This window comes from Tachypleus tridentatus, chromosome 13 (genome assembly GCF_004210375.1).
Source record: "Tachypleus tridentatus isolate NWPU-2018 chromosome 13, ASM421037v1, whole genome shotgun sequence".
Taxonomy (NCBI): domain Eukaryota; kingdom Metazoa; phylum Arthropoda; class Merostomata; order Xiphosura; family Limulidae; genus Tachypleus; species Tachypleus tridentatus.
The window spans coordinates 183,947,190-183,974,939 of record NC_134837.1 but is presented as its reverse complement, the minus strand read 5'-3'; the positions used below and the strand labels follow the sequence as shown (position 1 = coordinate 183,974,939).

Sequence of the window (27,750 nt, the reverse complement as noted above, 5' to 3'; positions counted from 1 at the left end):
ACTCACACAAACATTATGAAAAGAAGAAAAACGAAATTAATTTATTATATTCTAGAACAAAAATGATATATATAGTATTTCTTGTGTGGTGATAAAGATTTTTTTCACATTCGTTTTCAACCTTCTATCTCCATTTCTTTTTATTCATTTTCAAATCTACAGAAATTTGAAATAACTAACAACAGAAACACAATGGCTAAGCAATAAGTTTGAGGGCTCACACCGCGAAAGTCCAATTTTCGTTACTCACGGTGGGCACATCACAGGTAGTCTATTTGTGTGATTTTATGCTTTTATGGAATTAGACCTAGAATACCTTGATAGCGCCGGAATATGGTAGTCAAGAAAACTTATTATCTGTTAGCTGTCCCCCAGTGGCTCAGCGGTATGTCTGCGAACTTACACTGCTAAAAACCGGGTTTCGATACCCGTGGTGAGCAGAGCACAGATAGCCCATTGAGTAGCTTTGTGCTTAATTCAAAACAACAGCAAAACAACAAAATCTATTAGCTTAATCCAATACCTCATTTTATCTGGACATTGATCGGAATTTAATGTTGTCCCCATCAGTAAAAGTGAGTTTTCTCGGGGTACTCACTTTCGTTCTCCTACCCCCCAAATCATTGGTATTGGATTTGAAGATCCCTGCTACAGCATTTGGATTTATAAGACATCCTCCAGGGCAGATAAAGGTCGTTTGTTTATAGTATCTTGTAGACGACTTCTCTTCTGACCTTCTCGTCGCTGGACCTACCTCGCTTTCAGTTTGCCGTCTTATCGACTTTTTCGTGTTCTCCTTTTAAAACCTTTCAATAAGCAAGGGTCAACTTTTCCTAGTGCGGGGCGAAGAACACCCCCGAGTCAAATGGTTTGAATTTACAGAAAATGCAATTCAAACAATTTGAATTTATGAAGATCTATTTCTCAAACATTAAACACAATTGAGATGGTATAAACAATTTATCCTAACGCGTTTGTTTTGTTGTGTTTTTTTTTGTAGTTTTACAGGTTAAAGAACTTATCTGCCGGACACGGAATAGTTGCACTGCATTTGTTTTTGGCCTTGTGTTTGAGAGATATCTTACCATTGTTACATGAAACACTGATACTTTTGCATTTTGGTGACCCTTCTTCTGATTGGTCAGCTACAGACATGACAGTAGTTAGAGTGATTTGTTTGTTTGTTTGTTTTGGAATTTCGCACAAAGCTACTCGAGGGCTATCTGTGCTAGCCGTCCCTAATTTAGCAGTGTAAGACTAGAGGGAAGACAGCTAGTCATCACCACCCACCGCCAACTCTTGGGCTACTCTTTTACCAACGAATAGTGGGATTGACCGTCACATTATACGCTTCCACGGCTGGGAGGGCGAACATGTTTAGCGCGACGCGGGCGCGAACCCGCGACCCTCTATCTAATTATCGAGGAAGTCAGTCTATCTCGGGTTTGAGAGAACCAGAACCTATGAAAGCCTCAGTTATTGTCTTGCATATTTCATTTCAAATTCATTCAGTTTTATTCTAACTTTATTTCGTTTTCTCAACCTGAAAGATATATAATTCAGTTTACATAAATCGTGAAATAAACAAAACTTTTTGTTATTGTTTTTGAATTTCGCGGAAACGTATTTGAGGACCATCTGCGCTGGCCGTCCCTAATTTTGAACCTACTGGAGAGAGAAGGCAGCTTATCAGAATCATCCATTGCCAACTCATAGCCTATTCTAAGTGAATAGTGGAAATTAGTCTTCTTTCTTATGATGTATTCATAGCGCCAAAGTACAGAGCAAAATTTTTGTTTTGAGGTAACGGGACACAAACCATGGACCCTCAGATTTACAGTAAGACACAGTAACCACAGAGCAACGCTCGATTCTCCTCCTTTATGGCCGTTAAACTTGTTTCTTTTTTCTATATGCTTATTTTTACACATTATTCTTCATTCCAGCCCTGTTTTTGAGCCTCTTGTGTGAGATTATTTGTGTTTCATACTGTTTCTCTAAGCCTAAATTACCACAATCTAAACGTTGCTATTAATTTTTAATTTCAGTAGTAAATTATATGCACTGGTTATTACGGATACGAACGGTTATATGTTAAAATGTAAATTCACTCATATCTTAACTCTTGTCATTTCTGCTATCTCAACAATTGTGTCAGAGCAATGATTTTTTGAATGCAAGTGTAAATTCTTTTACTAACGTTCAAGAACAAGCCAACATATGAAACTATTTAATGTTATCTCTCTCTGATCGTTAAGCTTGATAGCCAGTGGTATTTAGATCGTTGTGCTGTCTTATTCTTTTGGTAGATATGATCTTAAATTTATACACAATTTTACTTCTCAGCCGTTTAGATTCTTTTAACTTTTTCATTTCTTTACATTAACGAAATAAATATGCAAAAAAAATTATAGTAAAATAGGTAATTTGACACAGTTATTTTTATCAGCATTTCCGATTTCAACTTCAAAGTAATTATCATTTAACATGATCACAGTTGGGCTTCTATCAGGAACAAAACATATAAGAAATAAAACAAGTAAATAAAATCGGTAGATTCAGATAATAATTTTATAATATAACAAAAAACATTATTTGTATTATGAGAGCTTCATTTAATAAAAAATGACACTTTTGCTTTCAAAAGTACAAGCAAAGTCTTATCCTAATGTGTTTTTTTTTAATTTATAAATTCAGCTTCGAACCAACAAAATACTGTTGTAAGGATTTCTGTTACTGGCAGGTTCTTTTGGATTATTTGTTAATGCAGAATCAAAACCACTTACTGATAATGTATTCTAAAGTCAGCCAGTATGGGTATTAAAACGTTAATGAAAATAAAGTACAGAACAATGCTTCGCCCTTCTTGAATCAACTTCAAATTTGTTCGTTTTTTGAATTTCGCGCAAAGCTACTCGAGAGCTATCTGCGCTAGCCGTCCCTAATTTAGCAGTGTAAGACTAGAGGGAATGCAACTAGTCATCACCACCCACCGCCAACTCTTGGGTTACTCTTTTACCAGTGGGACTAACCGTCACATAATGACGCCCCTACGGTTGAAAGGACGAGCATGTTTGGTGCGACCGGGATTCGAACCCGTAACCCTCGGATCAGGAGTCGAACACCTTACCACGCTTGGCCATGCCGGGCCCGAATCATCTTCAACTTAACAAAAAACAATTTACAACTGACCGTTCCTGGGCACGTCTCAAGGACGAGAGTAAAAACACATACGAGATTTAAGGGATCGTTGCAGTTAGATGTTAGGTTATTAATTAATATAGGTACCAAGGAGTTCATTTATATTGGTTATGATAGATACAATTGTCTTTTCTTTGAGAACAGCTCATAACACATAGCTTAACTACTATTTACTGGTAGACGCAGTACAACAATTTCACTCGCTTGAAAATTGTCACACCCAATCGATCAGTGGTAAAATTTATGGATTTGTAGCATTAAATGCAAAATTCGTTTCCCGTGGTGGAGAGACAAAACGCAAATAGCATATCGTATGGCTTTGCACAGAAACAACAAACTCGGTTGCTAATTCTCTTACTCTAAAAAACGCATTGTATATCTGTTATTACTTCAGGAAAGCGCAAGTTCTGTAGTGGGTTAGTAGTAAAATTAACTGTAGTAGTTCAGGGATGGGGCGCACTATATATTTAATTTTTAATAATATCAGCTGTGGACTAATTAAATGTAGTGGTTCAAGGAAGAAGGCGTACTATATATTTAAGTTTTAAAAAATCACAGCAATGGACTAAGCAACTGCTGTAGTTCAGGAAAAGGGCATACTGTATATTTAATTACTAATTTGTTTGGAATTAAGCCCAAAACTACACACTGGATAATATATGGTCTGCCCTTCACTGGTATCAAAACCCGGTTTCTAGCTTTCTAAGCTCTCAGACATACTGCTGTGCCACTGGGTGGGAGCTTAATTATTAATAATCACAGCACTAGACTAATTAACTACTGCAGTTCATATATATACTATCATATATATTATTTACCAATTTAGTTTAAAATTATAATTTTCATATTTTTGTTGTTTCTCATAGTTCCCCTATTTGGAAATACTCAAATAAGTTTCTAAATTGCTTTTAAAGTGATTCAGTGAAGGTCAAAACCTGCGTATTTGGTCATTGTATGGGAATAATAACATTGTTTCTAATTTCCGAGAAGAGTTATTCCTGTCGGCAAGGGCCCGGCATGGCCTAGCGCGTTAAGGCGTGCACTTCGTAATCTGAGGGTCGCGGGTTCGCGCCCGAGTCGCGCCAAACATGCTTGCCCTTTCAGCCGTGGGGGCGTCATTATGTGACGGTTAATCCCACTATTCGTTGGTAAAGGAGTAGCTGAAGAGTTGACGAAGGGTGGTGATGACTAGCTGCCTTCCCTCTAGTCTTACACTGCTAAATTAGGGACGGCTAGCACAGATAGCCCTCGAGTAGCTTTGTGCGAAATTCCAAAACAAACAAACAAACCTGTCGGCAAATCACAGAATAGTGACAAATAAATGTTTACTGCCCATTAGCCAGCTGCGCTAATTTGAGAACCAATCACGATTTTCTTTTATCAAGAACTCAAGAATACATTAACATATATGCTTGGGCTTGGTAGAATAGATTCCCACACATTTTATCTAGAGTTCACATAATTTAGTGTTATTGTCAGTTTAATTTAACTTTCAAAACTCTCTCATCCAGGATTCATATAGTCTTTGTCTCCCATTCCAATGGGTACTTACTAGCGACCCTTTGATTTCTATGAAATTTTATTATACATTGAATTTAGAGAGTCTATCTGAATCTCAAGAGTACCTCATTCTTTGGGCTTCATTGGTCACCTGAGCAATAGCACATTGTCTAAGAAGCTGAATTATATCACATCTAACTATATTAAATCCAATATAACTTGCAATTAGAAAATGCATTTTGTTTTGCTAAATCATTTGTGAAATGTTGGAGAAAATTCCAAATTAAATGTTTGAAATAAAGAATAATTGTGATAATTTAAGTTCTTGCAGGATTTGAACATGGCACCATTCAAATTACAGGTAGCTTCTCTACCAATTATCAGTTTGCAAGTAAGGTATTTTTAATAAGTATTAAAACTATTATAGAATAATTATTTTTTATTACTGAATGAGTTTTAATTACTTATTTACTCCAAACAAATGTTTTTGGTTGTTACCTTTTCTGTGGCTTATGGTACAAAGACATAATAACCTATTGCCTTTTATTGTTGGTGAGGGTGAGGTTGTTCTCTTCAGATAGGTAGTTGATTTAACCTGACAGGTAGTGTGGTCTCTTCAGCAGGTTGATTTAATTCTGGAAAATCCCTCTATGAAGTTAATTAGTTGACCATTTTCCTTCGAAAGACAATCTCATTAAATTTCCTTTGATTTTGTTCATCTGTCTTTATGGATTCTAATCTGATATGCTTTACATTGGTTGTCTTATGTACCTAGTAATTCAATGATTGTTGTTATTAGAAATTCAACCCTTTGTGGTGTAACTGTTGTGTACTGCAAAATGCTTTCTGGTCAGAAACTGTGAACAAATGTTGAAGCAAGTCTTGCCTCATATTCATGTCTGCCTGCATGATTTCTGTTCACAATATGCATATCTTCTGAATTTTAAATGTCCACACATTATATTGTGCAGAAAAACTTGGTTTCCACCTCCCAAAGGCTTTTATTTGCAGTTTCTGATAACATAATTTTAAGTTACAATTAAAACATTTGTTTTGTGTAAACAGTTGTCTAATTAATCAACTGAAATCTTCTGGATATCTATCAGAGAAAGAGATGATGTACTTACAATTCTGTAATTCAAGAATGTTAATTTTAATTTATCTGCAACTTTAACTGATTCTAGATCAATCACTAAAGGACCAGCTTCCTTTAAAGATATACATTTATTGTTTTAATCTAATTTGAAAATCTTTATCTACTGTGACATTTATGCCTTGGTCATGTACAAATAAATCAATTATTTGGCATAGAGCACTTGGATAAGATAACTGGGCAGATCTTTACACATTTTTTTATCTTGTTCCTAAAGTTTGATTTAGGAACTTCCTCCTGGTATGACATTCCAAATGTGTTTGATAAAGTGGTCACTTATGTCTGGTAGTTGTTACAGCTATCTATTGAAAAAGTGGTTAACGTTGTTAAAGCTAGTCCTTTTAAAATTATATTGCAGAATGAATAATTTGTTGTTTACTATTATATCTGTTGCCATTGAAAATATTTCAAATCAAGGCTGATGTCTGCTAGTTTTACTTTTCCACTATAATTTATTATTATTAACTTCTGATCTCAGTAAGTTACCTTCTTTGCATGGAATTAAAAATAAAATTTGTTGAACTAGTCCCCTAAATTTTACATTGTGATGAAGCAGTGGTGTAGCTACAGTTGTTCAGAAAGGTTTGGTTTGTGTTGAATTTCTCACAAAGCTACAAGAGAGTTATGTGCATTATCAATTCATAATTTAGCAGTGAAAAACTACTGGAAATGAAGCTAGTCATTATAGCCTACCACACCCTCTTGGGTTCCTCTTTTACCAATAAATAAGGGATTGGCTGTCACATTATAATGCCTCAAAGGCTGAAAGGAGGTGTATGTTTGGTGGTTTGGTGGGACAGGAATTTGAACCCACAACCCTTAGATTGCAAGTTAAGTACTCAAACCACCTAGCTATGTCACACCATCCAGAAAGGTGCTGCAATCATAGGTGACAAAATAAACTGTTGTAGAACTTGTTGGCTTCTGCTATTCAATATGGCATATGCAATGGTCTTTGAAGTTGTAATTCTCTAATAGATGCCAAGAGATAGGGAGAGATGAAGCTTGTTTGTTCATTACATTTCTAAACTTAGTTTTTAGATGTTTTATCCTAACATTGATGTACTTCTGCAAGCTCTTATGGCTTCTTCAATCATATTAACACCTTTCTTTAGTTCTTTCCTGTAACTTTTGGTAAAACAATGGATTGAACTCTTGTCCTTTATCAACACTCAACACTTTGTTTCTGCTAAGATACATCTCTGGCATTTTCTTTGAAGCTAAGTGATTGGGTATTTTTATTTGCCCATTGATGTAATTCCTGGAGGAAGCTCTCAGTGGTTTATGTACCTAATTAATTTATTCTATTTCCACCATAAATGACCAACTTTCATGTACACCTTCTTTGTCTTGGTCTAATTTGTAAAACTTTAAAGTATAGCATCTATGAGATAGGAAGAGCCTTTCCATAGCCAGTAAAAACTGATTTATAAAAGATACAGTGCAAAAGTGTTAGGGCAGAGTCAAAAATTAGATTTCAGGCTACTTTAAAAAAGCAATAGAAGGTAAATTACAGGTGAAACATCAAAATTTATTAATCTTCAATTTAGTACAACAGAAACTCAGTGGATGAATTCGTGTTCAGCAAATAGTTAATATTTTGTGTGTCCCCCTTCTGTTTCAATAAATGCAGAGAGATTTTTCACACATTATTGCAACATATTTAATCAAAGCATTTTTTGGAATTTTATTCCAGATGTCTCTAATATATCCCCATAAAGTTTCTTTGGAAGTAACTTTTGATTTGTTAAGTTTTTGATCTATGAAATCCCAGATCTGCTCAACTGGGTTGAGATCAAAGTTCTGTATTGTTCATTGTATCATTTGAATAACTCCAGCAGCTTCTTTCTTAGTTATGTAATTTTTTGCATAGTTGTGATGAGTATTTATGGTCATTATCTTCTTGGTAATAGAAGCCTTTACCAATAATAAGTAAACCACTGGATCTATCATGACAGATGATGGCACTTGTACTGGCCCATTATGCTATCTATTTATGCAAATATCTCCTGTAAACTCAGCAGAAAAATACCTCCAAACCATCATACTGCTTCCCCTTGTTTTATGATAGGTTCTATGCATTGAGGTAAGTATCTTTTACCTTTCTTCTGTTGGACATACATTTTGTTTGTTTGGAACTAAGCATAAAGCTACACAATGGGCTATTTGTGCTAAGCCCACTATGGGTGTTGAAACCTGGTTTCTAGCAAAGTGAGTCAGCAGACATATAACTGTGACACTGGGTGACTCAGATATGCAACCTATGCTTTCAACCAAGTATATCAAACTTGGACTCATCCATCCTCAATACCCTTTTCCAGTTATCAACAGTCTAGTTATCACACATTTTAATAAATTTCAGTCTCCTGACAATACTTGGCATTTGAAGTAAAGGTGTTTTTTTAATTGCTAATGACCAAATATTCCATTTTCATTAAGTCTTTTTGACACTGTACATCTGGACACTTTTCTGTCATTTGGTACATGGTTGTTTATCTCATACTTGAGATAAGTAGCAGTCTTTCTTCTGTCCTGAAGCCTGCATAAACAAAGATACTTAACATCAATGTAACTGAGTTTAAGAGTTCTGTATCTTCCTTTCTTACTTCCAAATTTACATTACTAAGTCTCACTACCCAAAGTGTACCTAACAATGTTTAGGGAGCACGTTGGAGAGTTCAACTAGCATTAATAGCTGTAAAGCTGCATGGTATATCTGATTAATAACAAATATAATATTTAATTAACAATATTATCAATGGTAAATAAAAATCAATAAATTGGAAAGTATTCATGTGGACATTTCCCATTACCAGTGGGATATAATATGGCTGCATTTTACACACATCACAATTATCTTGGTTATTTTACTACCAAAAAGCGCCTGAGTACAGAATGGATTGAAGATTAAAATAATTCCTCACCAGTGTGCAAGAGCCATTTAAGAATATTATTCTCCAAGCATTTCCACTTGAAATCTAAAATTTATAGGTGAATATCAATAAAAATTAAATAATGAAATGCTACTTCAAATTATCATGTGAAGAATCATATATTATGATATACAGACACACACAGATATAATGCCCAAAGTATCAGAGTGCCCTTTGACCAAGGAACTTGGTGGTCTAGTCAATGAATCCTCCAAAGAAACTTATTTAATATAAAACAAACACAAGACTAGATATAGTACAGGACTGGACTATTATAGCACTCTCATAGTCTCAAGATTCACAGTATGTGTTTGTAGCAATTGGCCACAAACTGACAGTCTGGGCATGCTAATGACATGTGCTAGCCAAGTTGTTCTGGAGTTGTACATCATTGATGTTATACACACAAGCTCTTGCCAGACATGACTCATTTAGTAGCTTTATTGGGCATAATGATAACACATAAGCTCTTGCCAGATCTGACTCAGTTAGTATCTTTATTGGACATAAAAAAAGAGAAGGAAGTTCATCTTCAGAGAAAGCTGATATTACTAACAAAGCCAACAGCTCAAGTGGAGGAAGAGCTGGTATTACTTACAAAGCCAACAGCTCGAATGGAGGAAGAGCTGGTATTACTTACAAAGCCAACAGCTCGAACGGAGTAAGTTTAAGAGGAGTGTAAGGCCACATTAAGGTTCCAGTCAGGAATGAAAGTTGGATGAAAGGTTTAGTGAAGTAGGAGGGATTGAAACAAAATGTAAATGACAGGAAAAACCTGAAAGTAACAAAAAAGGCAAAATGTAGTTGATAAAACAGTCTGAAAACCATCAATAGTGAAAACTGACAACACATGGTTGAACAAACAAGTGAAAAGGTCAAAAGGTGGTCCACAGTAGGATGGCCTAGAGAAAGGAAGTAGTTGATGGTCCATTGTAAAAAACTCATCATTTCTATCAATGTACGGATAAGGTTGAAGAATGATAAAATGTGATAAGGAAAAGGCTGCACCACTGGAGGGTCAAAAGTTCTGTAAGCAATAGAGCCAAAAAATCCCACATGCAAAAACAAAAGGATGATATATCTGTACCAAAGAGAGAGATATGTTTGGAACAAGAGAGTGGGTATCAGACAAATGATGATGGAGTATGGATGCCAACTGATGAAGCAAAGGAAATCAGGGTTGTGCCAGTTAAAAGAAACATCATTAACATTACCTAATAAGGAATGTTCTGTATCAAAGCAAGGACACTAGGGGGAAGACAAAGAGAATGAAATCATACTGAAAAAGGCAAAGCCAATCCTGGCTGAGAATATCAATTGCCAAGACTGAAGAATAAGGAACTGGGGGCCATAAGAGAGGAAGTTTGATGTTTGGATGAATGGCAAAGGCATCAATGAAAAGCATGTCCAACTGAGAGCAACCCAATAAAAAATCTGAGGGTGGAGAGGCCACTCTGGCATAGAGCTGTCTGGTCAATATAGGCAATTAGTCATGAGGTTCAAAGCCCCCAGCATATGGCAAGCCATGAGATAAATCCAATTAAAATGAGCCCAAAATAGCAGATCCAGGTTCCATCCTAATGGTTGATATGATAAATAATCATGGAATTGTCAGAGTAGAATATGATAAACTAATCCATGGGAAGAGGAATTTGGATTGTGTCTGATGAACAATGAAAAGTTTGAGTAGGTAAACAGTGAGTAAATGCTTCTTGGGAGAACACAGTTGTGGTGGTGACTAGTGGATATACCCACTGTGTTATTGGTGGTTACCAAGACAATTCCCTAAGATGAGGAGAGGAAAGGCTCAAACTTAGGATAACAGATCCTGAGAAAGTTTTCACTTGTCCACAATTTTCACTGCATGACGTGCATATCTGTGTGATCTAAAGGAATGAGTAATTTGAGGGAAGCTAGTGTGACCAAATGTTAATGACGTTTCAATGCTCACTGGTGAAAGCTCAGCCCAAATGGGAAAAAAGTGGAAGAACACATATCAAATGTAGGATGAGCGTAATAAAAAACCTGGATGGCTTGACAATCCAGCCCAACCAAGCAGCATCCTGTAGAATGGTGGAAGTGTGAGAAAATAAGTCCTCCTGAGAAGAGGTGGGAAAAAGCCACTTGTCCATGCAATAATGAAACTCCAGCCTTAATCCATCAACAAGGCAGATGAATGCCCTCATGACTTGATGGAAGACATAAGAGTGAAACAATGCCAAAAGGAAGAACAAGGAACTAGAAGAACCAATCCTAATAGATGAAAAGCAAAAACATCTGGAGGATGGGGCAACTATAATTTATAAAATGTCCAAAATGTAGATCCTGGTCATCTGGTCTGAGTTGAAACATTGAAGAAAAAAGCAGCCTTCAATACTGAATTATAGGGATGACAAGAAAGTGGTTGAGAGATGAAAAGTCAATAACTGGACGTCAGCCCCTGGTCTTCTACAGCTACAAAAAAGATGATAATTATAACTAGGAGTAGGAGTTAAATACCTTCTCAATAAAGTTCATAGCCAAGGGATCTGAGACCACATCCTTGAGACACTGAGGATAAAGGAAATTGGAGACAAGAAGTGAAGTGGAGAGATAGGTTGTGGATGAGAATCTGAAGCATATATTTGTTAGACAAAAATGGAGACCAAAGACTGGTGAAAAAAGACACAAGGACCTCAAAGGGTAGTCACTGATGAGAAGAGCAATTACACTGATGTTTAAAACTTGGAGAATGGGAAGTAGAAGAAGGATGGGAAGGGGAGAGATGGATTCAGCAGGCCTAGGAATAGGAATATAACGTAAATTTGAGAAATATGAAAAATCAAAACACACAATGAGAAACTGATGCTAAGCCACTTCATCCCAGGCCTTCAGTGAGTCCCGAACAACCTCAAAGACATCTGGGCTAAGAAATGTATCCTGACAAATATAACACAGACAAGAGTGAAGTAGGCATACATTAGTCAGGAGAGTATTTTATCTCAACAGCAGAGGAACCAAGTAAGGAAGGATAGAACAAATGAAGAAGTGTGGTTCAATGTGGTGACAAGAAGAGAATAAACCAATTCAGAAATATTCTCCAAAGTATCATGAAGTGCCTCAGACATAAATTGAAGTGACAAGAGGTAGTAATGCAGGAAGGTGGTCAGGAAGAGACAAAGGCATGAAAACTGGGCACTATAAAGTAAAATAAAAATTAATGGATCTGTCTCTGGTGTTGAAAAAAAATCATTAGACAAGGAATTCAGAAATGAAAACGAAGAATGGTTGTATGCCAGTACAAAAGAGCCAAATAAACAAGGAAGATGATACATCTTAGTATGGGTACACAGTTGTTCAATAAATGCACATGTATGGACCCTAATGTCAAGACAAAGTACTCTTGAGTATGGGTATCAAAGTACAGGAGAAATAAAAAGATAATGGGAAAAGAAGGAAAAACAGCATACATGCAATATCATGTCAAGGAAGAGATCAGAAGAATGAGATTTTTCTTTAACAGGTAAAGCTGTGCTTAAAGCAAATGCTGGTGTGGAAAATAGCTGGCCCAAATCATCATTATCATCCTGGTCTTGCCCAACTTGGGCAGAAGAAATGTTGGCTGAATGTTTGGGGAAAGAAATCCAGTGTGCATGAAGGAACCCTCAACACATTTAACAATGGCCATCATGTCCTCAGTAGACATTATCACATCATGAGATGAAGTGGATGTTACTGTCAGTTAGTAATTAATAATGGTGGTAAAAACCATTATGAATGTTTGTTCTAACTAAAAGTAAGAAGAAAAATATGCTGGTTATGTGAATCATGAACATTGAACTAGAGAACCTAAAAGAAATTTAACTCAATAAAAAACAATCATAAATCTCAAGTAGTTAATTAACAGTTTTGAAACACATACATTCTAGACAATGTTGGAGAAAAGAATGAAGTTATTTTTAGCACAGGTTCCTAGGGGGAAACTAATGTACAAAGAGGTTGTGTCATCTTTCTATTGATGAAGGGCTTTCATTACATGATGGTGGTCACCATGCACTAGCTCAGCTCACAATAAATATAGGAGTTCAAGTCTCAAAACTAGTAACATACACACTTCATAAGCAGATGCTCAAAGGAATCTGTGTGTAGAAATGAGTATCCATCAGGATGTTAAAAAACAGTATTAATAGTTTATATGTAGTTGGTAAAAATAAAGTTCAAAAACAACATTCTTCATTCAAATCCATCAGCTCATCCTTAACCATAATCATGACTCACAATTTTTTACCCAATAGCAAAGTGCCTTTTTTGAATGGAGAGTGCAGATTTGTGTGCAACTTGTATAGAAAGTCACTGTTTCTGTTTAGAATTCAGTGGTCACTGTTAGCATAGCAAATAAGGTGTCTTCAATCATTGGTGCTCTCCAATTTGAATATTTTCCACTGTCTATGACTGGACATTCTACTGTATAAAAAACAATAACTGGCAAATACAATATACCATAAACATGGACTTATAGACTGTTATTTTCTACTTGGTGTATTTTAAGGATACCACTAAAACACAGTTACTTGCACAATCTTGAAATAATTAGAAATTCATAAGACTAATTTGAGGGAGGACAGAAACAATAAGTCATTGTTGGTGGAATGAAATATAGAAGTCTTTGTTTTTAACTGTCTTTACATAAATTTTAGTTACTGCAAACCAATAAAAGATTAAAACAATTGATTTTCTAAGTAGTAGGCTATTGCACTATAATTGATAGAGTTAGAAGAGAAATAAGCAAATGAACTGCATTTGAATTATACGTAAATGAAACTTTATTTGATCAAAAGAGAAAGTGAAATAAACTGCTTGTAAACAAACAAACAAAGACTACTGGTGATGTATTACTGAATGACACAAGTCACAAAAATCACAACAAGTCTTCATCCTTCCAGGACAAAAACAAATTTTTGAACAGAGCCAAGACTACTCTCAGTAGCTAACCAGTCAGAACTTTTTTTGCTCTGTGCAACATGTGTAGATCAGTCTCACGTGTACAATATAAAGAACATGATACAATTATCATATGAAAGAGTATGTAGTTTGTATAAATATATCTGGTATGTTTCAAATTAGTGCTTTATAAAAATTAAAAAATATGAAATATATACAATGGTAAGTGAGATATGTAATAGTTCTATGCAACAAACTTTTCACAAACAATCTAACTACGCTGCTAAAATCCAACACTAAGCCTGAGCAGACAGAGCTATTAAGAAAGGCTGTTACTGTAGTATATACACATAACTATTATTTCTTATCTTCTTTAGTTAGCAAGGTAAACATTTCAGTACATACCATTCTAGTTACCTATTGTTCTGGGTCAATCCCCTATAGGTATCAAAGGTGCATTCTCATAAGAAAGATTTCTGTGAAGTACTATATACTATATAAAGGTTAAGTAGTGATCTTATTCACTGGCAAATCAGGTGATACCCAGAAATTTATTTTGTAGTTTATCATAAAAGCTACATAATGGGTTATTTGAGCTCTGTCAACCATGTGTATCAATTCAAGTTTTTATTATTATAAGCCTTCAAAATTACTGCACTGTGCAACTGAGGTATGATACTTTAAAACAAAATCCTTCTTTTTTATTCTACTGGAGTAACTCACGTGCACTGAGGGATACAGCAATACAGAACTGTTTATATGATGCTATGTTTTCTTACTTTGGACAGTCACCAATAAGAGAAGATATAAAGGCTCTCAACAAATACATAGATTTACATTCAGTAACAGTGCTGGTTTTGGTCCACTTCACTGGTCACTTTGACCTATTTGAATAAGCAAATACAACTTTTCACTTTGCCTAGAACTTGTTTTGTCTCTTTCTTTAAACTGATTGAAAATTAGAATTCAGATTTATCTGATGACTTCTATATCTTTTGACAGACTTCCAGTTATATTTTCAAAATACCAGGATAATACCATACTACAAACCTAATTGTATATACAACAATGGCAACTAGTCTGGGGCTTCATGAAAACAACAAAATTTCACCTCTTGTATTCTCTCTACACAGATGCAGTTTAGACAGAACTGTTGAATCCAGCACAGTGTAATTTGTCTATAATTGTTCTGAAACATAGCATAGATTTATTTATCTTCTACATGACTAAAACTTTGATTTTTAATTTTAAAACAAAACTAATTTTTATTTGAATTTCAGAAAACTATTTGTAAGCATAGGAAATATTTCTTTACAAAAATTGAGTTTCTTTTGCATTTTAAAGTTTAGTAAAATGACTCAATAACAAGAGTATAACAACATTCACTGTATTTATGCAAAGTTTTTATTAGAAATGTATTATCTTATTTTCATTCATACACAGAAAAACATAACTAAAAACTTCTCTGACTCATCAGACAACTGGTCTCCTGCCAAGACAGGTTTTGAAACAGTGCCATCATTTATATTACTAAGGGTAATGGTCAAAAGAGTTTTTTCACAAGTATAACTACAATGACCATGCTGAATTAAAGACAGAAGGTTTTATTCAGTTCTCATAATTGTAGGAAATATAAACAAAAACTTCACTGTTTAAGAGTAGCTAACCAACTTGTTTTAAAACCAGTTATGTTAATATACAGAGTTTATGATATTTTGTTTTATAATATATACATAAAAAGACATATAGTATGCATATTTTTATGTAGACAAATGACTATTAAAGTCTTATAGTGTTTATAAAAAATTATACAAGTTCAAAAATTTTCACATAATCAATACTGACTGTCAAATCATAATGAAAGTAATTTTGTAAGTATTTTTCAGCAGTGTGAAAGTTTTACCATTTTGATAGGATACAGCACTCCCTATTTTTTGGAGCAGGAAATTAACCTCAGCAGCCTTTTTGTCTGATAGACTCTCCAGATCTTCTAGTGACTGATAAGGTTGTAAAAACCTGGAGTAAGAAAAATGTGATAAGGATAATATGTTGAATTAACTCTTTTAAGAGACTGAGCTTGCGTTTATAGTTTATGTTTTCTACAACATTCTTTTGATGTAATAATGACATAAAATGATTGTAACTTTAATTGAAAATCTAAATGTTAAAATAGGTTTAGGTTTCAAAAAATAATAACACAATAATATAATATTCTTCTTCCTAAACCTACAAATTGAAATTTGATTCAAATACTCTCATGTTTGGCAGAATTTGATAAAGTATAGATATACTATGTTTTCTACTTGCTTTGATTAATACATAGGAATTGAAAATGTTTTGGTATAGTTAGTTTTTATACAATTTTGATATAAACCTCTGGTCCAGATACCTCTTAAAGTTATTCAATTTCAGGTGCCTTTCAGCTTTTGTTTTTTACAGAAGATATCTGCTCTGCCCAAGGGTTTATTGCAGTGACATCACACATCCACATTGAAAGGGTTAGTGACTTTAATATCCTTTGCTGGATGATACCAGTACATTGCAGCTGACAAGTTCTTTGGAAGAGTTAACAGTATAAGAAGGAATATGAGGCTTTTTGCATGATTGGAACCTTTACTTTCTCTCAGTTCTACTTAATTTTCATCATGTTTAGTTTGCTTGAAATTTCTTCTTAAAAGATGGAAAGAAGAAATTTTATTCACATATTCAGTAGTGATTATTGTTCTGGTTTCTCCACAAGCACAAACACTTTTGTTTTTGCTTTATGACATAATAAATATTTCTTTACAATTAACATCACTGATTTTTAGATATCTTTATTTCCCACTGTTTAGAACTCAGTCATATTTTCATATTCAGATAAAAAACTTCTTGTTTTATTTTGCTATTTTTAAGGAGACCTATCTGACATCACATAGAAAATGGTTTACAAAGCATGATTTATTCATAACAAGCTGATGTACCTGTCTTTTGCCCAGGGTTTTAACTTAAAAAATGTTATGGTAGATGCGCTGACAAATAACACAACTTTAATACAATCTACTTAATAACATAACATTCTATTACAGCATTCATTATTGCTTCGTCAGGAGTAATTTATAAGTTTTAAAAATTCAGTATGTGTATACTTAAAACATGGTATCTACTGTGTGATGGTCAAGGTAACTTCATGTGTTTTTTTATAAGCAAAGCTACACTGGGCTATTTACTGTGTCCACCGAGGGAAATCAAACCCCTAATTTTAGCATTGTAAATCTGTATACTTTCCAATGTCCTAGTAGGGAATGCATAACTTTATGGGAAGATACAGTGGCCAAAGTTGTGGCAGTGGGGGTGTTTTCTGTTACACACTTTCAATATCCAACTTTTAATGTCCTTTCACACTGTTTTATGTGATTAATTAATGATGGTCATTAGCACCAGGGGTATTTTATGGATCAAAGTTGAAAGGTCACAGATCAAAGTAGTAAATGGATACAACTCAAGAAACTGCTATTCATATTAGCCTCATAGTGGCTGTTGGAGTAGAAATTTCAGCTGAGTTTATGTATCATGACATTTGTCATGAACACTTCTGTTTCCTTGCATTCATCCATAGAGTGTTAGTACACTCTGTGAGATATATGATGTTTTTGTGCCTTCCCTCCACACTTTGTGTATGTTGAGTTGTAGAACATTTATTATTTTTTTGTCTAAGAACATAGCCCTGTCTATGAATCTATTTATAACTTGTGTCAGAGATAAGAAGTGCTCAATAACAGCAATAATGGGGATGGAGAGAGTTGTTAACCCCTATTAACATGCCCCTGTTATAAACTATCATCTCACAGAGTTTGGTTGAGATTAGCCAAGTAGCCTAGGAGAAATTAAATAATGGACAAACATACATACACACAGATTTTAGTATTTTTGTATATATAGATTCATTATTATCACAATGAAAGTTTCGTATTAGCTTTAAGAACTCAATACCAATCTACTAATATGGTATACACTGTGTGATGGTCAGGGTGACTTTGTAGGAAAATAGTAACAACCATTTTTTAAAATGTACTTCTCTATAAAGAGTGCTGTGCACACTGCGAGATCTGTAAGATGTTTCTGTGCCCTCCCCCTACATTGTTGTTTCATGAAAAAATTTAATATTTTTTTTTTACAGCTTGGTGTTGCCAGGTTGTTAAGGAACTTGCAATCTGAGGATCATGGGTTCAAACCCCATTCATTGAACATGCTTGCCCTTTCAGCCCTGAGGATGTTATAATGTGATTGTCAAACCAACTACTTGCTGGTGAAAAGTAGCCCAAGAGTTGGTGGTGGGTGGCAATGTCTAGCTGTCGTCCCTCTAGTCTTTCACTACTAAATTAGGGACAACTAGTGCAGATAGCCCTTGCATAGCATTGTGCAAAATTCAAAACAAACAGTTATTTTGTTTTGGGGGTAAGGACTTGGCACTGTATGAATAAAATTAACATTAACTTACTTCAGAAATAATACATGCTCAATAACAGCAACAATTATTAATGATTATCATTATTAATGATAGTTTGGAACACGTCTCTTGTTGCAAACTATCATTCCAAAAAAGTTTGCTTGTGATTGGCCTAGTGACCTAGGAATAGTTAGATAAGAGACAAACAGATACAAAAATCTGTGTGCTTTATAGATATATAGACTAAAATAAGGAAAATAAAATAAACCTTGTCAGTAGTTTTAACCAAGTAAGATATATTTTTGCTTTAATATCAATCAATGTTGATAAGGAAGTAACACAAGTTTATGCATGTATGTTTCTTGTAACAAAATTCTCAGGGAAGTTAAGCTAATGTTCATCCTGAATTAAAAGTAGTACAAGACACATCAACATGCAATTACCTCAGAACATGTTGGATGAATCCCGATGGTAGAATCAAAGTCTGCCTTGGTTGCACCTTTTTTTATTCCGACAGCAAATCCCTGAGTTACTTCTCCTGCATTGGGTCCTAAGTAGTGAAAACCGACGACTCGCTCCTAAGAAAAAATTATGTTGTATCCAATAATATCAATCAATCTTGATGAGTAAAACAAATATATTTGTATTTAACTAATAGAGATAATGAATAAAATAATTAACCTGAACACTGTGAAACCTGTTACCAACATATAGTTAAAATACCTTGGTTTAAGTTGTTGTGTTAAATAAGAAAACTAACTGTGGATTTTTATATATATTGTTCCTTACATAACCTTTTATTTATGCTCTATAGGAATAAATTAAGGGACTTAAATAATTAATATGACCTAGAAGAACTAACAATATTATCTTACATCTTCAGGTTTCAGACAAATAATTTTGGCATAGCATATATTTTCATTTTTCTTGGGTAAAGTCCACTCCAATGGCATGAAGTTAGTGTGATAGACCTAAGATACAGATTCAAAAATATCAAATATGTACTAAAAAAGTAAGTGCACAATTTTTAACTGTTTATTAAAAAGAAAACTTATCAATACCAGCAGAAACACCAACCTAAGGGTTGGCTATTTGTGTTAATAATTACCAGTCAAAATATTCATACTTCAATGAAAAATAAATTAGTAAAAAGTGAACATTTCCTAAGAAAAGTTTGTACTACACAGGAAAATTGTTTGGATTGTATTCTTTTTATTAATATACAGCTCAATGCATCAAAATGGTCCAATGTAAAAGCTCAAATTTTCATAAGTTTTACTTATATAAACTGTAATGTTTTTATATATTAAAATGGTTTGAAAAAAAGTAGTAGTTTCTTAGTACTACGTTTAAAAATCATATCATTAAAGATATAATTAAACCCTTACACAGAGTCCTTGTGAAAGTCTTGTCCATTTGTCAGGGCAGTATTTTTACTTAAAATTGTGTTGTGCTATAAAGAAATTATCGTTTTATATACTATAGTTATTTTTGTAATTATCTGAATCTTGAATACCAAAAGTGTGAATTTTTTTATGGGCGTTTGTTATGAATGGGCATGAGTTTCAGTTACATACATAGATACTGATATAGAGGCTACATCCTATAGTAATGTTAAGAAAACAGTGCCCACAACAACAGATAACTGGGATTCTGGAATGCCTTATTTAATCTTTTTCATGTTATCAACTACTGTAGAGCAGTGTTAAATGCCATTTTAAAATTTCAGTAGCTTGTGTTGTGAAGTTTTAGTGAAAGTATCAATTTTTTAAAAATTAATTTTTCTAAACCTATTTTTCCATTGTATTTCAATTTATGCTATTGTTGTTTTTTGCTCTTTTCTAAAATTATATTGTTTTTTAAGATACTGTGTAGATAAACAAAAATAATCTCCTGAATTGGTATTATTTTAGAAACTTTAGACATAGGGGTCTCCATTTTCTTTAAAGTGTAACTAACCAGGGTCTGTGCACAGTGCCAGATCAAAATTAACTTTTAAGGAAAATTTTCACAGACCCTCATAGGCCCGAGGCACTGTGCCTAATAAATAACCTGTCCCTGTCTGTACAGTGAAGAATGGGAAACCTAAATGAACAAAAACATCTACATATGTATTAGTAAACTTAGCTTCCAGTTCAAAACCTCATGTAGTTAAAATACAAAGTAATTTTTTTTCCTTTCTTAATCTGTGAATGCTTATTCTGAGCTGTTGCAGCATGATCATAATTAATTACACTTGGCATAAAAAACATAATAGGCCTAATAGTAATGTCTTGTGTCAAATATAATTGAATTTTTATCTTCACAAAAAGAGAAAACAGTAAAACGGAATCTAAATTCAATTAACAGACAAACAAAAAATGTTATACATATTATTTGAGTAACATGTTTGACTACAGTCCCTTCATATTGTAGAACTTTAGATTTTGCTGTCCAAGTGGTAAATAGAATTAATTTTAAACTCACAAATACATAAGATGAAATTGTTTTTTATTAATGAATGAGGTCTGGCATGGCCAGGTGGGTTGAGTGCTCAATTCACAGTCTGAGGATTACTGGTTCAAATCCCTGTCCCACCAAACATGCTCATCCTTTCAGCCATGGAAGTATTATAAATGATGGTCAATCCCTCTATTAATTGGTAAAAGAGTAGCCCAAGAGTTGGGGTTGGTGGTCCCGTGACAACTAGCTACTTTTCCTCTAGTCTTTCACTGCTACATTAGAGATGACTGACACAGATAGCCCTTATGCAGCTTTCTTTACATAAAAAAGCTGAAACCAATTAATCAATGATCCAGTCAGAAAGTTTCAAACACATTTTAATGGAGAAAAGCAGTGACTTGATAACTTTGTTCTGCTTTTCATAATTGTTTCACCTTTTCATATTTCAGGTTTTCAGCTATTTTTTTATATAACTTTCAAAACAATGTCTCAGATGTGCAAGTTCTTCATTATATGATTCAAATGAAAAGAGAGACTGTAATATTAATATGATGGAGCTGAAAGATCTTTCAATACATGCTTTAAAAACTGTACATTTATGGGTTCTACTTTGTCAATTTCAATTGTTTCTCTATGTAGAAATTAACTTATATTGCTTCTCATTCTTGGTATTATTATTATTAAAAAAATAGTGGGGAGTTGGAGTAAAAGAACTAAGATTCTGAATTGGAATGAATAATATTCTAGAGGGCCTTCTTCCAAACTTTTTCTGAGAAAATATGCCCCCAATCTTCCCTTGGGCACATGAAGCAGTATTGAATATTTAGCTGAATTTGTTTGAAAGAATATTCTATGAAATAATGTCATGAAACTCACATTATAATATGTAATGTTTATGTGATTTATTATTACCATTTTATGCACATCCTTGAACTCCATATTATACATAAACACTTGTACTCATTACTAATATTATAACTGTTTAATATTTACTTCAAATTGAAGTAAGCTATGTACTTAGAGCAAAACTAAAAATCAACCTGGAAAATAAAATGTTAAATATACTTTTATTATTTTTCTACTTATAAACACAAAGATGTACTGTTTCATCACATGGGTACCCTTGCCATTAACATATTTTTGGCCATGATTTTAATAACATCTTGTGAGGTTCAGAGAGCTTAGGAGATTTAGTTTAGTCCTAAATCCATATATTAAGCAAAAAATCTTTACAATAAATGGGTAATAACAAACAACAAGTAAAATTAAAAAGTAATTACATTTAATACACTAATTAGTATAACAAATAATGTTAATAAAAATAATAATAAATAAGTAATATAACATACTTTACTTAAGAAACATGGAAATATTTACTTACAACTGTTTTAGAATTGGCCTACCTTCTATACAATATAACATTGTATGAGCACAGTAACTTATTTACTCATCACCAATTATTAAAAAAATGTTACACAATCACCACAATTACCTGGAGATTCTGAAAAACTGTCAATTTCATTTTTTTAGAAATAGATACAATCACAGACTCAAACAAGACGTTTCTAGAAGCTTAATTAGAAGCACAACTACCTCAATGTTATCGTCTCCGTATTTTTCAATAGCTTTTTCTTCAGAATATCCAATACAACCATACTCAAGTGGTGTAAAAACTGTAGTAGGCACATTCTGGTAGTCACACTATCAGATCAAATTTTAGTAAAGACAGACAATAAACATAACAGAAAAATAAGCTTCTTAAGGTACAGAACAACATAAGGACATTTTTAGCATTTATCTTTATCAGTATAGTATAAAGTTTGTTATAGATCCAATATCCTAAATTCATTCTAAGTGTGTAAGTAGTGGTAAGTATATTAATAAACTTTGGAGACAACTTGAATGGGTAAGCAAGAAAACTTTATTACAAGTATATTATGGTACCAAATATGCAGCATTTTGACAATTTATTATTATTATTAGATATCATATGAAATTTTATTAATGTAATTTATTTCCATATTGAATGTTTATAGTATACAAGGGTTGTTTCGACTGAATTTGATACTATCATATTAACTTGTTATACTACATTTCCTGATTGTTAGGTTGTAAAGTTTAATGTTACAAGTGAGAAGATTATGTAAAAGAAATTATTTTCCTCCTAATCCACTTTATGCTCTTTAAACAGTTCATTCACTTTCTGTTCTTTAAACAGTTCATTCTTTGTTTATCCTCATTGTTTACCAAACACTTCTTCAGTGAGGTGAAAAAACAGAAATTTTACGTTATTAAACTGTCTAATTCTAGATAAGAAAATCAACACTTAGGTGTTTTCTTAGCAATAAGAAATGCGACATTCAACTTCCCGTTTTGCAACAAAAAATGTAACACTGAAGTGTCCTATTAGCAGTGTAATGTGGACTGAACTCGTGAACATAAAAATATTTCTTTCTCTTCATGTAATTGAACTGCAGGACCTAATACAGTGAACTTATTTAGATAAAGGCATTTAATATGTGACAAAGGATAGCTTGTTATATAATTGTTTTTTATTCTTGCTTATAGTGAAAAAAAGGTGAATTTGTTAAGTATAATAATATACCTTATTATTATACAACCATACTCAATACATAATGTACTTTTATATAATTTGTGGGTAAAGCACCAGTATCAGAAAAAAAAAAAACCAGGAAAATTTACACATGATACATTATTTGAATTATCTTTATATTTGAAACAGTAATCCAGGTTTTAATAGTTTAAATATATTATCTGAATATTTAATGCATAAGTAAGTTAAACTTGTGCAACATGCTTTGAAATTTAAAACATTAATTTTTTGTATACATGCCTATTATGCTTTAATCAAAGCACTGTCAAGACTTACCTGTCGCTGCCCATTTCCATATAACCGGTTAGCTAGGAGAGTACCTGCTTCAATTGCCACAGGAGTCAGTTCCAGCTTGCCTTCCAAAATGTCTCCTACTGCAAATATATGTGGAATGTTGGTCTGTTCTGCTGTTGTAGGTATCTTTCCATTCCTAAAAAAGAAGTACTGACTATTAATATCATCTTGTGAACAAGATAAAATCTTTAACTGTTCTGTTTTAATACAACTCTACTAAGTTTATAAGTTGTTAGGAAAGGAGAATATGTATAATACAGCTAGAGCATAGTTGGAAATATTTACATTTTTAGATTTCACTTTGTACAAATATAAAAACACTTGTAATCGGGGCAAAACTTACAGTCTAAATTTTTGATGGAATAGATGCATTATAAGATCAAGGATACAGAGCTTTTTCTAGGAAAGTTCAACAAGATTGATTTTTGGAAAACTTAGTACCACAGGTGTGGAAGGAGGCACCCCCCTCCTCTTATAGCTGGAAGATCTGGGTGAGTATTTTAAGCCCTCCAGCAGGTTTTGGGGTAAAGGTCCTACTGCCAGCACATTTTGCATATCAAATAAAATGGAAGATATTGGGAAGCAATAATGTTTAACTTAGATTCTAAGAATCACCTTAGAATCATGGAATAAAATGCATAACTTTTCCATTCTTTTGTACTGTAGAGGCACAAAGAAAAATCTAAGTATGTCTCCATCAAGTAGCACCACACCATCATATTCACAAAATCAGTTTTTTTTAAGGAAAGAAAATAACAACACTTTGCTATAACTAGAGCATTGCAAAAATATGGTTAGACATTTTTGGCCTAAATTTTAGTTAAATATTACACAGCACATAAAACTCAACCATCTGAACAAAAGAATTCCAATTATGGTCTTTTCTGAAAGGGCTACAGCACTTTTATAAAATTATATGATGCTATAAGTTCTTCACGGGTTTTGATGAACCTTTCAAACACTCTTTTTGATTTGTGAATGATACTTACACACACACATCAGTGTAATCAATGCCATTTTTGTATTTTGGTTTCTCAGTTACTTTTTCCCAGCTGACTCAACATAAACATATATCAAATGTATATAACATAGAATGTTTGAAAGAGCAGTTATAATTTGTGAGATTGAAAGCTAACACGTGTCATGTAAAGTACAATCAGTGTGTAAAGCATGCTAATGCTATGGGGATCTGGTGTATGTAATTATTTCAAGACAAAAAATGTTAATCCTTCATCATAAGAGTGTAGACTATGCAGAAAACGTTAAAATGCCATAAGCAGCTGCATTATACCTACATAAGTATAATATTTTTGCACCATAAAAAAATACCTACCTTGCATACATGCATGTATGTGAAAACTTTAAACATGTTCTTCAGCAATATGTAGCAGCCAGTGTTTTCCTGCTGCTAGTTACAATGTTGCACAAGAAAGATTTACTTCCTGTATCCATAACTTACCATTTATTAAAATATTTTACTGAACAACAGACAAACAGATCTTTGTATCTCAGAACAGCTTGTGTGGATATTAACACTTTTATTAATAAAGCAGAGAACGTGTGTTAACCTGAAGATGACCTAGGAAAGTTGAAACGTTGTTCTCTGGTTTACTGGTAAAAGTGTTAATACCTATACCAGTCATTCTGAGATACATTTTTATTTGAAGTGGGTTTCTCATCATCAAGAGAAACATATCTTTGTTTTAATTTTGTTGATAAACATCTTTTTTTTGGAATGTTTCAGTTTTCAACTTTTACTTCATTGAAAAAATATATAAAAATCAGGGAAATAACAAAAATTTATAGGGTAAACTTTTAATTCAACAATGTTCCCAGTCATGGGGAAAATGTTATATCTGTCAACACTGTTTCCAGTCATGGGGAAAATGTTATATCTGTCAACACTGTTTCCAGTCATGGGGAAAATGTTATATCTGTCAACACTGTTCCCAGTCATGAGGGAAATGTTATATCTGTCAACACTGTTCCCAGTCATGAGGGAAATGTTATATCTGTCAACACTGTTTCCAGTCATGGGGAAAATGTTATATCTGTCAACACTGTTCCCAGTCATGAGGGAAATGTGATATCTGTCAACACTGTTCCCAGTCATGAGGGAAATGTTATATCTGTCAACACTGTTCCCAGTCATGGGGGAAATGTTATATCTGGAACCATACACTATAAATATCTGACAGTATCGTTAACAAGATAATAAACAATGATTTAAAGCTGATGAAAGTCAAAGGTTCATAAATATATGACCGCACTTTACAACAACAAGCTGTTTTCATGAAGTTGGAATTATCACAATATCCTATTTGACAATGTCCTTATCAAAACCCTGAATAAACTCAAAAACACTTTTGTATCTTTGTTCTACTTAAATATAGAAGACAGTACATATTTAAACATGGAAGCCAGTATGCACTTAAACTAGGAAGCCAGTTCACCCTTAAACATGGAAGACAGTACACACTTAAACAAGGAAGACAGTACATGTATACGAAGTTCATGGGAAGGTTATCAAGATTTGTGATGTTTCTTAAAGATACTCATGGTCAATAATAGAAAAAAGTTCCAAGAACAAACACAGCACCTAAAATATACTTATGATATAGAATTAATCTCAGCATTATCAGGGATATAGGCTAAATAAATTGCATTCTTTAATGGCTCAGTTGGCATAATTTTTGAAAATGCATATTTTTTAATTATTAAACTTTACAGTTTAGTTTAATAAAAAGAGGAACATGTTTCAACAACAAAATAGATCATGTACACAGCAATGGTTCAACAATGCTGTTCTGTATCCCTTAAAACAAATTCTCTTATAACATGATTTTTTGTGGTTCTATTCATTAATGTACACATTTTTTAAATATAATACTGTTGTTTACTTAATAATTTTAGAAATTTTCTTTTGTGGTTTTTTTTTACAGTGAAGTTTTCGTTGCAGATTTTAACTTTTTGTGAAAAATTAAATTGAAAATGAATCAATTTTCCATAACATAAATTTAGAAAAATGTTTAAGATATCCTTTTGCTTTCCTAAACAACATTTTTCACACTATAAGCCTATACAATCCTACTGTTATCTGAACTGACATGTTGGTAATCCTTCTAATGAAAGCAATGAAGTAGTCTGAACATGTTACAGCAGGCACATAACTGACTACAGCTTAAGCCTCTTCACTGTTTGCCACTTCCACTTTATATATTATTATCTGCATACAGCATACTGAGAACAGTTATGGAAATAACTTGGCAAGTATAAAAATTACATTCAAGCTTACTCAAATAGTGAGTAATCATAACTTACTAACATACTCTTCACAAAATGTCTTTGTGGAAATGGATTACAAACATCAGAATTATAGATGTAACTAACTTTTGAATGCTATTTTGGCCAAATTATATAGATTAAGAAACTATTACATTCACTTACTTTGGATTTATTCTTACCCCAACTGCATTGAGACCAATATTGCTGGTACAGGCATCTCTTCCAACAGCAAAGATAACCTGTATGCCCAGAAACAAATTTAATCTTAACCCTAAAATTATATATTTGATGAATACCACCATCAAAACACATTTTAAAAAACTAATTATGGGTCAATTTTCATGACTTGGTTGGTTACAAGCACCTAATAAGATGAGTTACAGATTCTGAAAAAATTCCATAACTATTTCAATTAATTCCACCAATTATTGTTAGACATTTGCCATTTATTTTAACTATGAAAAGAGAGTGAGTTTACAGTCTTTTGGTCAATTCTTTATAATGAGTGCTTTAGAAAAGACGCACATAAAACTACTCAATATGATGTAATATACCAACTACACCAGTAGTGAGCAGTATAAACATGAGTCAGATTTTTTGTTTGTTTTTTAAATTTTGTGCAAACCTACATGAGGGATACCTGTGCTAGCTGTTCCTAATTTAGCAGCATAAGACTAAAGGGAAGGCAGCTAGTTTTCACTACCCACTGCCAACTCTTAGGCTACTCTTTTACCAATGAATAGTGTGCTTGACCACCACATTATACTGCTCCCACAGCTGAAATGGAGAGCATGTTTGGTGTGATGGGGATTTGAACCTGCAACCCTCAGATTACAATTTCAGCACTCTAACCATCCGGCCATCAGTAATTTGAAGATATAAAGTCCTCAGAACACGTGTTAAAAATAATCTATAATCACAAATATTTTATTGCCACTATTAAACAGGAATATTACATAAGTCCAAATACATCATTGGG

At 33.3% G+C, this 27,750-nt stretch overlaps 1 protein-coding gene across 2 annotated transcripts in view; it reads right to left on the bottom strand.

Moving 5' to 3' along the window:
• Positions 1-15,093: 15,093 nt before the first annotated feature.
• Positions 15,094-27,750, bottom strand: part of LOC143238519 (thioredoxin reductase 1, cytoplasmic-like) — a 37,487-nt gene continuing 24,830 nt past the window's right edge. For both annotated transcript variants that reach the window (XM_076478807.1, XM_076478808.1), the window contains exons 9-14: positions 26,934-27,010; positions 23,469-23,622; positions 22,172-22,279; positions 19,012-19,107; positions 18,580-18,714; positions 15,094-15,723 (exon numbers count right to left, since the gene is read on the bottom strand). In XM_076478807.1, the coding sequence (XP_076334922.1) occupies positions 15,661-15,723; positions 18,580-18,714; positions 19,012-19,107; positions 22,172-22,279; positions 23,469-23,622; positions 26,934-27,010 (633 nt within the window). In that variant the 3' untranslated portion in view covers positions 15,094-15,660. The remainder of the gene's footprint in view (positions 15,724-18,579; positions 18,715-19,011; positions 19,108-22,171; positions 22,280-23,468; positions 23,623-26,933; positions 27,011-27,750) is intronic.